General features: G+C 57.5%; 2 protein-coding genes across 2 annotated transcripts; one reads left to right on the top strand and one right to left on the bottom strand.

Moving 5' to 3' along the window:
* Positions 1–1,119: 1,119 nt before the first annotated feature.
* LOC148838380 (GTPase IMAP family member 2-like) lies at positions 1,120–2,142 on the bottom strand. The gene is made up of 2 exons (XM_088911172.1): positions 2,127–2,142; positions 1,120–1,778 (listed from the first exon to the last, which is right to left on the bottom strand). Exons 1-2 carry the CDS (start codon positions 2,140–2,142, stop codon positions 1,120–1,122), a joined length of 675 nt encoding a protein of 224 aa, XP_088767298.1.
* Positions 2,143–4,170: 2,028 nt separating this feature from the next.
* Positions 4,171–12,606, top strand: LOC148838379 (zona pellucida sperm-binding protein 3-like). The gene is made up of 8 exons (XM_088910094.1): positions 4,171–4,596; positions 6,872–6,987; positions 9,447–9,550; positions 10,326–10,509; positions 10,720–10,840; positions 11,865–11,956; positions 12,185–12,297; positions 12,449–12,606. Exons 1-8 carry the CDS (start codon positions 4,171–4,173, stop codon positions 12,604–12,606), a joined length of 1,314 nt encoding a protein of 437 aa, XP_088766220.1.
* The last annotated feature ends 1,304 nt before the right edge of the window (positions 12,607–13,910 follow it).

The raw sequence follows: 13,910 nt of genomic DNA, 5'->3' as shown, positions 1-13,910 counted from the left end.
TGGTGAGTGTTCTGGCGCACTATGGCTGCCGTCACATCATCCAGGTGGGGCTGCACATTGGTGGTGGTGGAGGGGATCCCCATTACCTGTAAAGCACTTTGAGTGGAGTGTTCAGAAAAGCGCTATATAAGTGTAAGCAATTATTATTATTATTATGTAACCTTGTTTTGTAACTTTAATTTTGTGATTTTTACCGCCCCCAGTGAGCTCACAGAAAAGACATTTCATTGCCAGCAGTTGCTGCTGCACGCTGTGTTGCTGTGCATTTGAGAAATACACTTTGATTGATTGACTGAACATCACAGTTCACAAAGCGCCAAGTTTCCCCTATATAATACTTACCTTATAAAATAGTAAGAGCAATTCTTGACTCTCAAAACATTTAAAACAACCAATTCTCAGAAGCTTTTATTAAAGCCTTACCCTAAAGAGTTTTTCCCTTGTACAAAGTGAAACTTTTTCTTAAAATTCTAATTTTAAGTCGGTTTTGATTGAATCCAACGACTTTCCTAATCTATTTAAATTTTCTGTCCGTTTCAGAATGCCCGTCTAAAAAAGTAATTGCTTTCCTGAACAAATTTTAATCTAACCTGCCTTTCTCGGTGTGCCTTCAGATAACAAGAGGTGTGTTGCAGAATTCTGGGAAAACCACATATAAGGAAAATAAAAAAAATGCAGCTTCAGGTTTTATACCAAAGTGTACTGTTGCGTGTTTGGATAGAGGTCACACTCTGAGACTGTTTGTGTTGGGTGCGAGCTCAGTTTTCCACACTTGACAAGTAGTAAAGTACCAAACAAGAAGAGCGTCTGATCAGGAGCTCCGTCAGGTCACAGTCCAGGACAAGGTGACTGTTCGAATACACCACAGAGATAATGAGCACTGAACTCCGGGGTGGAGTAGGGGAGAGGGGCGTGTGTGTTACCGCTATACTTAAAGTTTCTAGTTTATATTTGGACCAATGTGTTGTGGGGCTGGTGACAGGCATGCGATGGCGCGATGCACAGTGCTTGATGTCGAATCTTGAGTGGGCAGTGGGAAAAGGCTGAGAAGGGCTGATCTGAGCCAAGGACAGCGTTCACAGCTTGTGAGTTTTCTTGCCGAGAAAGAAAAGAGACGGGTCAGTTCCACATCTTCTTCCACGGGATTCTGAAGGCCCTCATGTTCAGCCACGCCAGTGCCAGGGCCACAGCCAAGCAGGCCATGGCGGCCCAGTGCTTCCTGCCCGGCCGCCAGCGCTGGGCTTTCCTCCTGCCCACCATGCTCCGCACTGCGTCAAGAAGCTGGGCGACCTGCTGGCGGTCTCCAGGCTTCTTGTTGTCAAAGACATGGTAGCGGCCCCCGCACCTCTCCACCAGCCTGCCCAGCTGCACGTTGGCCCAGATCTCCTCCTCCACGGTCTCCCCGTCCTGCAGGCCGTCCCCGTGCGTGAAGAGGACCACGGCCTGCTCGTAGAAGCCCCACCCGAACACCCTGGCGAGTCTCTCTACCTCCGCCTGCTCCGCCGGCGTGAAGCGGCCCACTCTGACCGACACCAGGAAGACCCGCGGCCCCGGCCCGCACAGAGCGAGGCACTCCCGGGCGCTGTCCAGCGGGCTGGGAGTGTCCACCACCACCACCACCCCTCGGCCCACTGCCTCCAACGCGCTCTCTGCGCGCTCACAAGCCTGCGTCACTCTGGAGGAGCCGGCTCTGGACTCAAACGCCTTCTGGCCCAGGATGGTGTTTCCTGATGCACTCTTCCCGGAGCCCTCCCTCCCGACCAGCACCAGGCTCAGAGCTAGACAACCACAGAAGCACAGTCTGGTTACCACACGGCGACGGCAAGAACAACGAGCGCCCACTCCCCTTCGTGTCCGTGTCAGTGTAGGTGCAGCGCTGTAACCCCCCGTGCCTGTGTGTGTACCTTTCCCTGGTTCTGGTTAACAAGTGTTGTTTTAACCCCTTTTCCTGAGTCCTACGCCTGCTCCATTCTGTACCGAACCCCGCGGTCGTTACAATACAGAAGAAACAATATTTTAAGATCGTTTTTTGTTATTTCAGTTTCACCCAGGCTCGAAAACGTCTTTAATATATTTAAATTCGTATTTATTGCAAAGAGAAAAGTGTATAACATTAGCTTTCCTACCAGAATCGCCCGTCATCTTCTCTTCTTGATCTGGGCAGGGTATTGAAGTCTCGCAGGCGAGCGCTGCTCTCTCCGCGCCCGGCGCTTTATTCCAAAAGAAACCTCTGCGCCTGTATTAGTAACCGGCTAGAGACCGCCTTCCTTAAAGGAGACCCCTCCTCTCCAGAGATAAAAAAAACAGAATTAGAAATAAAAGGTTGTTCTAGAAAACGTTAAATGTAACTATATTTTAAGCATCATACAAAAATGGGCGTTTTAGCCTAGATACTAGGTACATCTTATTTTGTATTTAACTGTTTCGTCATATAACACTTTTCAGAAAAGTTTTGGGACTTGTAAGTGTCGGCGCTGGAAAATGACGGCTTATTAAACCCTGCCCCTTGTGCAGTCGTCACGGATGACAGCCTTGCAAGTCCTCTATCAAATGAATAGGAGGCTGGGCGCTTTCAAATGACGTACTCAAGACTTTCTAGCGAGGCCGGTTAATTAACCCGGGTGGGACGTAGATCGGGTCTTAGGAAACGATCTAGGAAGGGGTTTTGTAACTTTAAAGCAGTGGAAGCAGAACCTTTAAATGCTGGGCAGTGTGTTTCTGTGCCCTCTCCTCGCCACTCTCTGTGTAAAGACCTCACACGACACATTGATGTTTTTATTTCTTTATTTTTTCTTTCTGAGATGTATAGTATTTAACTTGTTGTTGCCGCTGTTCTGTGTTTTATGTGTTTGGTGTTTCCTTGATGTCTTTGCATTGGAGCATGCGTGCAAATAAACATTTCATTGCCTTTGTGCACTGAAAGACAATAAACTGAACTGAAGACCTGGCTGCCGTTGCATCATCCAGGTGGGGCTGCACACTGGTGGGGGTGGAGGGGATCCCCATTACCTGTAAAGCGCTTTGAGTGGAGAGTCCAGAAAAGCACTATATAAGTGTAAGCAATTATTATTATTATTATTATTATTATTATTATTATTATTATTATTATGACCTCTCCCATTGCTTGAAACCCTCTTGGTTTCCACTTGCACCTCCGGTTTTTGCTTCAATGTTCCCGTTGAGTTTATTCTAAAGATCTTTTACAAGGGATTTTCTTTCATTGTTAATCAGCTTTCCTCCTAGTTCCCCCCTGTGTGGGTGTCACAGACCCTGTGTCCGGAGTGTGGTGTGGGTGTCACAGACCCTGCGTCAGGAGTGTGGGTGTCACAAACCCTGTGTCAGCAGTGTGGGTGTCACAGACCCTGTGTCAGCAGCGTGGGTGTCACAGACCCTGTGTCCGGAGTGTGGTGTGGGTGTCACAGACCCTGTGTCAGCAGTGTGGGTGTCACAGACCCTGCGTCCGGAGTGTGGTGTGGGTGTCACAGACCATGTGTCAGCAGTGTGGGTGTCACAGACCCTGTGTCCGGAGTGTGGTGTGGGTGTCACAGACCCTGTGTCAGCAGTGTGGGTGTCACAGACCCTGTGTCCGGAGTGTGGATGTCACAGACTCACAGTTTACGGTGGTTCACACAGCACTCTTGTTGCGGTTTATCAACAGACCGACTGGTGAGCAGTGTTACAGTTACGAAGCTCACTGAATAATTAGACCGGCTTTAACTGGTCGGGCTCGCGATACAACAGGAAGTAAGTTGCACTGGCGCCCGGTCTGGGCGTGTCGGCCAGAAGCACTGCCACTGTCTCCTTTAAATGATCTTTGTAAATAAACTGTCAGATTTCCGCACATCGCTCCACGCAGTTTTCATATTGGCAATTAATCAATTATGATTCCAGTGTTACATTATTTTAATTGATAGCGCGCACGCCGGAGTCCAATTAAACAATTAGCGGCGATTTTGAAAGACGAGGGACTTTATTATTGTATATTTAAGTACTCTCCCACTCTCTCTTTACAAAAAAATAATCTATGACTCTACTCGAGAAGAACAACGTGTTTTCTAAGAGGGTGTGAAAGCGGTTTAAGGAATAATCTGGAGAATTTTCCCACGGTCATTTAAAAACGCGGAGATAAAGCGGACGGCTTAGTTCACGCCAATCAAATACAAAAAGATAATGTCGGTCTCGCAGCTGTTTGCTCTCGGCGTGGTGCTGTCCACGCTGTGTGTGCTCGTGACCCAGAGCCAGGGATTCGCTGCCTGGCTTGGGGATATTTCCAGGGACCGGGCTCGAACCCGAGTTCGCCCGGACAGACCGGGCCCGATCTCCCCCCGGCTCTCGCCTCCCCCAGCCCCCGCGCCCGACGCGCAGGTCCGAGCGCAGGAGAGACCCCGGATCAGGGTGCAGTGCGGGGAGGCCACGGTGCGCGTCTCCGTGGACAGACTCTATTTCGGGGAGCCCGGCACGGTAAGCGCCGCCTCTCTCCGCCTGGGGGAGGACCCCCGGGCGCCCGGCAGCTGCACGCCGGAGCCCACGGCCTCTGTCCCGGGCGCGGCGCTGGTCATCACCGCCCGCCTGCACGAGTGCGGGAGCGCCTCTCGGGTAAGCCTGCGCACAAGGAGGTCTGTTCGCCGTTGGTTTCTTTTGTCTGCAGGCTTGAGTTACTTATTTTCGAGACTGGAAAGTGTTGGTTAGAACTATTTCGATGTTTTTGTTCGTTCCTTTTTTTGTAATTGTGAAAGTAGTAAGAAGCAATTTTATATTTTATATTTTATATTTTATATCGCCAGCAGCCATATCGCCCTGCACCTCACGACTGGCAGCCCACTGAAGCTCAGCAGGTGTGAGCCTTGCCAGTACCTGGATGGGAGACCTCCTGGGAAAGCTAAGGCTGCTGCTGGAAGAGGTGTTAGTGGGGCCAGCAGGGGGCGCTCACCCTGTGGCCTTCGTGGGTCCTAATGCCCCAATATAATGGGGACACTTTACTGTAAAAAGGTGCCGCCCTTCTGATGAGACTGACTCTCCGAACAGGAGAGTGGTCATTAATTAATGTGGTCATTAAAAATCCCAGGGCGTTTCTCGAAAAGAGTAGGAGTAGGACGAAAAGAGTGACCTACAGGAGGTGAGCCCCAGGGCGTGCCTGTGCCCCTCGAGTGTCACTACAGGAGGTGAGCCCCGCGCCCGTGCCCCTCGAGTGTCACTACAGGAGGTGAGCCCCAGGGCGTGCCTGTGCCCCTCGAGTGTCACTACAGGAGGTGAGCCCCGCGCCCGTGCCCCTCGAGTGTCACTACAGGAGGTGAGCCCCAGGGCGTGCCCGTGCCCCTCGAGTGTCACTACAGGAGGTGAGCCCCAGGGCGTGCCCCTCGAGTGTCACTACAGGAGGTGAGCCCCGCGCCCGTGCCCCTCGAGTGTCACTACAGGAGGTGAGCCCCAGGGCGTGCCCCTCGAGTGTCACTACAGGAGGTGAGCCCCACGCCCGTGCCCCTCGAGTGTCACTACAGGAGGTGAGCCCCAGGGCGCGCCCGTGCCCCTCGAGTGTCACTACAGGAGGTGAGCCCCGCGCCCGTGCCCCTCGAGTGTCACTACAGGAGGTGAGCCCCACGCCCGTGCCCCTCGAGTGTCACTACAGGAGGGTGAGCCCCACGCCCGTGCCCCTCGAGTGTCACTACAGGAGGTGAGCCCCAGGGCGCGCCCGTGCCCCTCGAGTGTCACTACAGGAGGTGAGCCCCGCGCCCGTGCCCCTCGAGTGTCACTACAGGAGGTGAGCCCCAGGGCGTGCCTGCGCCCCTCGAGTGTCACTACAGGAGGTGAGCCCCGCGCCCGTGCCCCTCGAGTGTCACTACAGGAGGTGAGCCCCACGCCCGTGCCCCTCGAGTGTCACTACAGGAGGTGAGCCCCAGGGCGCGCCCCTCGAGTGTCACTACAGGAGGTGAGCCCCGCGCCCGTGCCCCTCGAGTGTCACTACAGGAGGTGAGCCCCAGGGCGTGCCCGTGCCCCTCGAGTGTCACTACAGGAGGTGAGCCCCGCGCCCGTGTCCCTCGAGTGTCACTACAGGAGGTGAGCCCCGCGCCCGTGCCCCTCGAGTGTCACTACAGGAGGTGAGCCCCAGGGCGTGCCTGTGCCCCTCGAGTGTCACTACAGGAGGTGAGCCCCGCGCCCGTGCCCCTCGAGTGTCACTACAGGAGGTGAGCCCCAGGGCGTGCCTGTGCCCCTCGAGTGTCACTACAGGAGGTGAGCCCCAGGGTGTGCCCCTCGAGTGTCACTACAGGAGGTGAGCCCCACGCCCGTGCCCCTCGAGTGTCACTACAGGAGGTGAGCCCCGCGCCCGTGCCCCTCGAGTGTCACTACAGGAGGTGAGCCCCAGGGCGCGCCCGTGCCCCTCGAGTGTCACTACAGGAGGGTGAGCCCCAGGGCGCGCCCGTGCCCCTCGAGGCCTTTACCAATCATGGCCTCCTAATAATCCCCCTCTCTGAACTGGCTTCATCACTCTGCTCTCCTCCCCACTGAGAGCTGGTGTGTGGGGAGAGTACTGGTGCATCATCCAGGTGGGGCTGCACACTGGTGGTGGTGGAGGGGATCACCATTACCTGTAAAGTGTTCGGAGTGGAGTGTCCAGAAAAGTGCTATATACGTGTAAGAGATTGTGTATTTCCCCCCCACATACAGTTCATAACTCATTTTCTTGAAATACGCCAAGTAAGCTGGGGGGGGGAGGGGAGCGGCTGAGACTGCTGTGCACTGGGACTGTGGTGGTGACAAAACCTCGGTTCTCCTCCTTCTTCCGCTTTGGGACCCTGGTCTTCCTCAAGTTACCTTGCGGATATTCGGAAGGGCTCTTAAAAGGTTTGTGTTCAGAGTGCTGCCTGTCCCTCTGCAGGTGACCCCGGAGGAGCTGATCTACCTCAACAAGCTGGTCTACTCGCCCTCCCCGGCCGGCGGCGTGCTCGAGCGGGCCTCTCCCGTGCTCGTGCCCCTCGAGTGTCACTACAGGAGGTGAGCCCCGCGCCCGTGCCCCTCGAGTGTCACTACAGGAGGTGAGCCCCAGGGCGTGCCTGTGCCCCTCGAGTGTCACTACAGGAGGTGAGCCCCGCGCCCGTGCCCCTCGAGTGTCACTACAGGAGGTGAGCCCCAGGGCGCGCTCGTGCCCCTCGAGTGTCACTACAGGAGGTGAGCCCCAGGGCGCGCCTGTGCCCCTCGAGTGTCACTACAGGAGGTGAGCCCCGCACCCGTGCCCCTCGAGTGTCACTACAGGAGGTGAGCCCCAGGGCGCGCTCGTGCCCCTCGAGTGTCACTACAGGAGGTGAGCCCCAGGGCGTGCCTGTGCCCCTCGAGTGTCACTACAGGAGGTGAGCCCCAGGGCGTGCCTGTGCCCCTCGAGTGTCACTACAGGAGGTGAGCCCCAGGGCGCGCTCGTGCCCCTCGAGTGTCACTACAGGAGGTGAGCCCCAGGGCGTGCCTGTGCCCCTCGAGTGTCACTACAGGAGGTGAGCCCCACGCCCGTGCCCCTCGAGTGTCACTACAGGAGGTGAGCCCCAGGGCGCGCCCGTGCCCCTCGAGTGTCACTACAGGAGGTGAGCCCCGCGCCCGTGCCCCTCGAGTGTCACTACAGGAGGTGAGCCCCAGGGCGCGCCCGTGCCCCTCGAGTGTCACTACAGGAGGTGAGCCCCAGGGCGTGCCTGTGCCCCTCGAGTGTCACTACAGGAGGTGAGCCCCACGCCCGTGCCCCTCGAGTGTCACTACAGGAGGTGAGCCCCGCGCCCGTGCCCCTCGAGTGTCACTACAGGAGGTGAGCCCCAGGGCGTGCCCCTCGAGTGTCACTACAGGAGGTGAGCCCCAGGGCGCGCCCGTGCCCCTCGAGTGTCACTACAGGAGGTGAGCCCCGCGCCCGTGCCCCTCGAGTGTCACTACAGGAGGTGAGCCCCAGGGCGTGCCCCTCGAGTGTCACTACAGGAGGTGAGCCCCACGCCCGTGCCCCTCGAGTGTCACTACAGGAGGTGAGCCCCAGGGCGCGCCCGTGCCCCTCGAGTGTCACTACAGGAGGTGAGCCCCAGGGCGTGCCCCTCGAGTGTCACTACAGGAGGTGAGCCCCACGCCCGTGCCCCTCGAGTGTCACTACAGGAGGTGAGCCCCAGGGCGCGCCCGTGCCCCTCGAGTGTCACTACAGGAGGTGAGCCCCACGCCCGTGCCCCTCGAGTGTCACTACAGGAGGTGAGCCCCGCGCCCGTGCCCCTCGAGTGTCACTACAGGAGGTGAGCCCCAGGGCGTGCCCCTCGAGTGTCACTACAGGAGGTGAGCCCCACGCCCGTGCCCCTCGAGTGTCACTACAGGAGGTGAGCCCCAGGGCGCGCCCGTGCCCCTCGAGTGTCACTACAGGAGGTGAGCCCCGCGCCCGTGCCCCTCGAGTGTCACTACAGGAGGTGAGCCCCAGGGCGTGCCTGTGCCCCTCGAGTGTCACTACAGGAGCTGAGCCCCGCGCCCGTGCCCCTCGAGTGTCACTACAGGAGGTGAGCCCCGCGCCCGTGCCCCTCGAGTGTCACTACAGGAGGTGAGCCCCGCGCCCGTGCCCCTCGAGTGTCACTACAGGAGGTGAGCCCCAGGGCGCGCCCGTGCCCCTCGAGTGTCACTACAGGAGGTGAGCCCCGCGCCCGTGCCCCTCGAGTGTCACTACAGGAGGTGAGCCCCAGGGCGTGCCTGTGCCCCTCGAGTGTCACTACAGGAGGTGAGCCCCACGCCCGTGCCCCTCGAGTGTCACTACAGGAGGTGAGCCCCAGGGCGTGCCCCTCGAGTGTCACTACAGGAGGTGAGCCCCGCGCCCGTGCCCCTCGAGTGTCACTACAGGAGGTGAGCCCCGCGCCCGTGCCCCTCGAGTGTCACTACAGGAGGTGAGCCCCAGGGCGTGCCCCTCGAGTGTCACTACAGGAGGTGAGCCCCGCGCCCGTGCCCCTCGAGTGTCACTACAGGAGGTGAGCCCCAGGGCGTGCCCCTCGAGTGTCACTACAGGAGGTGAGCCCCGCGCCCGTGCCCCTCGAGTGTCACTACAGGAGGTGAGCCCCAGGGCGTGCCTGTGCCCCTCGAGTGTCACTACAGGAGGTGAGCCCCGCGCCCGTGCCCCTCGAGTGTCACTACAGGAGGTGAGCCCCAGGGCGTGCCTGTGCCCCTCGAGTGTCACTACAGGAGGTGAGCCCCGCGCCCGTGCCCCTCGAGTGTCACTACAGGAGGTGAGCCCCAGGGGCGCGCTCATGCCCCTCGAGTGTCGCTGCGGGAGGTGAGCTACGGGCCCCATGCTCGTGCCCCTCGAGTGTCAGTATGGGAGGCGATGCCCTGGGGACGATCCCTGCCAAGCCTCAATAGCTGGACTCGTTTTTTTTATCTGTCGCCTGGTGAAAACACCGGTCTCCTCCGGAGGTGTGCGGGGGCAGTGAAAAGCGCTATCTAACGGCTCTTCGTTGCAGGAAGCACAGAGTGAGCAGCGAGGCCGTGCGCCCCACCTGGCTGCCCTTCACCTCCACCCGCTCCGCTGGGGGGCTCCTGCGCTTCTCCCTGCGGACCATGAACGGTAAGGCTCCCCGGATCACACAGCGCCCCCTGCAGGGCTATCTGCTCATTTTTATCATCCCTTCATCCAGCACCGGTCCAGTAAAAGCCCCAGTTACACCACAGCGAGACCAGGAGAGACTGCAAACACACTGACCCCTCCAGGACCAGGTCTGGACAGCCCTGCTGTAAAGAGACCTGGAGAGATTGCAGACACACTGACCCCTCCAGGACCAGGACTGGACAGCCCTGCTGTAAAGAGACCTGGAGAGATTGCAGACACACTGACCCCTCCAGGACCAGGTCTGGACAGCCCTGCTGTAAAGAGACCTGGAGAGATTGCAGACACACTGACCCCTCCAGGACCAGGACTGGACAGCCCTGCTGTAAAGAGACCTGGAGACACCGCAGACACACTGACCAGTCCTGGACGTGGTTTCTGGGTCTGTAATCTAGCAGCACCAGAAGAGATGGAAAATATCAAAGCGCTCTTATTGTTGGGTCAGGAAGCCCTGTACTGGAATTAAAACCTGCAGGATTGGGGAGGGACAGCTTTAAACACAAACACTCAATCTGAGGTAGTGGGCAAGCCAATGGTAGCATGCATGCGTCTCCAGCCCCAGAGAGCTGCAGGGGGCTTCAGTCTTTCAGGCCAACCTGACCCAGCTGGTTGATTAAGGGGTCTGGATGGAGGTCTGCACTACCCCTGTATAAAGACCCCTGCGATGATCCACTCTGGGCTGTGGGGCCAGGAACCAGGAACCTGAGCTCTGAGCCACCTCGCCGTCTCTCCCCAGAGGACTGGGGCTCCCCCCGGCTGTCCAGCGTCTTCTACCTGGGGGAGACCGTGCGTCTGGAGGCAGCGGTCAGCTCCCAGGGTCACCCCCCTCTGCGGCTGTTTGTGGACCGCTGCGTGGCCACGCTGACCCCTGACCCGGACTCCAGCCCCAGCTACACAGTCATCGACCACCATGGGTCTGTGTGTCTGTGTGTGTCTGTGTGTGTCTGTGTGTGTCTGTGTGTGTCTGTGTGTGTCTGTGTGTGTCTGTGTGTGTCTGTGTGCACTGGCTTGCTGGGAAAAGGAAAGTTTGTGGGTGTCCGTTGTGCTCATGTGCAAACTGTTCTTTTTTTTTTTTGCCTAAAACATGGAGGCAACAGCTGACTGAGAAACCTAATCTTTCTCCTCCCCAGCTGCCTGGTGGACGGGACCACTCCAGGCTCTCCTTTAGCTTTCAGGAGCCCCAGGATCCGCCCAGAGATCCTGCAGTTCAGCATGGTAGCCTTCCGGTTCCTCAGGGACACGCGGAGCGAGGTGAGACAGGAGGGGCTGTATTTACTGTCATTCGTGTGCATGGACACCTGGAGGGGAATCGCTGTTAGTGGGACGTTTTATACTACACTGGGTTGAAAAGCACTGCATCTTGCAGTATGAATCTTGAGGCACAGTTTTTCTTTCTAACAAAATAAACTATAACGGGTAAAGGTTTACGCAACGTTTCGGCTGTGGAGCCTTCTTCAGGTGTGTTTCCTTTCTTCTCTTTTCAGCATGGAATAAACCCGTTACCTGTTCCTTTGCTGACGCAGCCACCCACCTGAACTACTTCTCTCTTACAGCGAATACACACTGTGACAAGTCATGCAATTTCTCCTACTGTATGTTACAAGTGTTCTGTTAACATTTTGACCTTTAACCCCCTGGGGCTGGGTTGGCACAGTGAGAGTCCCTCCAAGTCCTACCCCTTGCTGCTGTTCATGCCCTTCCAGCGCTCCCTCGGCATGGAGAAGCCCCGTCTGGCAACATCTCGCTTCCTCCTCCCTCTGAGGTTTGCCAGGATCATCTCCTCCAGCTCCCTGGCACCCCACTCTGTGTTGCATGAGTGTTCCTCGCGTTCCAATGTCCTGACGCGCGGGGTTCGGGCGCGGGGTTCGGGCGCGGGGCTCGGGCGCGGGGCTCGGGCGCGTGTGGTTGCCTGGCGCAGGGCTCAGTACAGCCCACGGGGAGGAGGGATGACCACTACCCGAGAAGCAGGACTGTAGTACAGCATATGCCTCATGCTTTAGGATGGAGGAGACCGAGGTGGACTGAGAGGCAGAGGAGCTCAGTGCTGGGGCTTCCACGATCCATCAGGAGCTGGAGGCTGTGGTGGGGGGTTAAAGAGGGAGCTGTTTAAACCTTAACCGGATCAACGGTGCCCTCTGCCCGGGAGCAGAGCTCTTTATCGCTCGGGGATGGGCAGGTTCTGCAGGAGCGTTTTGAACCCGTGTCCTCCGTGCTGCTGCCAGCCCAGTGACGAGTGCATTGCCTTGCGTGTCCCCTGTGTCCTCTGTCTGTGCAGCTGTACCTGACGTGTCACCTGAAGGCCACGCCTGCGGACAGATCTCCGGACCCCGTGAACAAAGCCTGCTCCTTCAGCCACAGGACGCGCAGGTGAGCCTCGGTGCTGTGGTGTTGCTGGTGTTTGATGGGTGTGTAACAGCTCTGCAGCTGTGGTTCACAGGGCTGTGTTGCTGCTGCTTGTTTCACGGCAGCTGGCTCACAGGGCTGTTTAGCTACTGTGCTGCTCTACGGCTGTGGCTCACAGGGCTGTGTGGCAGCTGTGTTGCTGTTGTGTTGCTGTGGCTCACTGGGCTGTGTGACTCTTGTGTTGCTGTGTAGCTGGGCCCCGTTGGAGGGGCGGGCAGGGGTGTGCAGCTGCTGTAGGACGGGGTCATGTTCGGAGCCCAGCAGAGGGTCTGGCCAGGGAACTGGAAGCCATCTCCCCTTCGCAGGTGAGCCTGTACCTCCCTCTTACAGTCTGAACCTGCTTGTCCCTCACTTGGCTCTTTAATCTATATAGTGCCTTTCTTGACAGGACACTATATAGATTAAAGCATGTTTCCTAACGCTACATGTGCACTCTTCCCTCTCTCTCGGGTCCAGAGGGAGGAGAGATGGACACAGCGCTGGGGCCCCTCCGGGTCCTGCCCTACTCCCGCTGGACTGCTTCTCTTGCAGGAGCACCCCGTGCCCACGGGGAGGGCTCGACCCAGGCAGGCTCGCTCCGGAGCCTGCCCAGACGCTTTCTCTGGCCACAGTGAGGTGAGGCTGGGGATGTGGGATTTGGGGGAGACGCTGCTACTGGGCTGGGAGTCGATCGTGAAACGACGCGGTACAGTTGATCTGGATCAGCTGTGCGATTGTGCAGATTCCTGAAGTAGGGCCTGCTGGGGTCTGAGGCACACCTCTGCTGTGCTCCTCGCACTCCACTAGGTGGCAGGGGAGTCCACTCTTTCACAGCTCCGTTCCCAGCCTTAGGAAAGTTACACTTACATTAATTCTTTAGTGGAAACTTTAATCTCCTGTCAGAGCTGAAAGACAGTTGCATGTTTTCTAACTAGCGAATTTCTAATTAATTTAGAGATCTGCTAGAGGGCACCTGAAGGGCAGCAGTTATATTTTGGAATGTTTGCAATGGATAATTCTGTCCAGCAAGGGGAGCTATTATGCTTCTGTCTAAAAAGCACCAAAAAATTAAGATCCAACAGAAGCAAGCAGGGCACTGGGCTTTCCTGCCCGAGCAGGGTTCTGGAAAGGGGGTCCAGCGGGCCTCCTGGAGCGAAGGCTCGGTTCTTGGCCCTGCTGGACTGAGGGGGTGTCAGATCTGCACTGTGGACAGCAGTGTGCTGGACCTGCCTACTCGAACGGGGGGCTGGTGGAGGGTGTCTCCTGCTGGGAATGGCCTGACCCCTTCACAAAGAGGTTGGGTTGTGTGGGACCCAGGCTCCCTGAGCTGTCCAGCATTTCAGGCTGGTATTCTTTTTAAAACAAGTCCCGTCCCCGATACCGATGCATGAGAGTGCTGTGTAAGAAAGTTTAATGCCTGTCAACGACAGTGGAATAACGAGATGGCAGCCAACAAGCACCCATCTCTCTAAAATGTACAACCAGGGAGGCTCCACTGGGCCCCCCCCAGGGGCTGACCTGTGGGCAGGTTGAGGCTCCACTGGGGCCCCCCAGGGACTGACCAGTGGGCAGGTTGAGGCTCCATTATGGGGGCCCAGGGGATGACCTGTGGGCAGGTTGAGGCTTCATTGTGGGGGGGGCCCAGGGGCTGACAGTAGAGAGGTTTGAGGCTCTACTGTGCCCCCCCAGGTGCTGACCCAAGGCCAAATTCAGGCTCTAGTATGACCCCCAGCAGGAAGCGCTGTGCTCGGAGTACGCTCTACGTCAGACCTGATTGTTTTTCTCTCTCTGTCCTCTAGGCTGCGGTGCCCCTGGTTGTGGTTCACAGAAGATTGTTCCTGTTCAAATGATTTAACTTGCCTTATGGAGGGAGGGGGTCACGTCTCCAACTCTCTCTTGGAGGGCCCTGCTGTAGCCTGAATAAAGCGCATCTGCAGAG

This window comes from Atractosteus spatula, chromosome 3 (assembly GCF_055471065.1).
Source record: "Atractosteus spatula isolate fAtrSpa1 chromosome 3, fAtrSpa1.hap1, whole genome shotgun sequence".
Classification (NCBI taxonomy): Eukaryota; Metazoa; Chordata; class Actinopteri; order Semionotiformes; family Lepisosteidae; genus Atractosteus; species Atractosteus spatula.
Note: the sequence above shows the minus strand (reverse complement) of the source record. Positions and strands in the feature narration are given on the sequence as shown.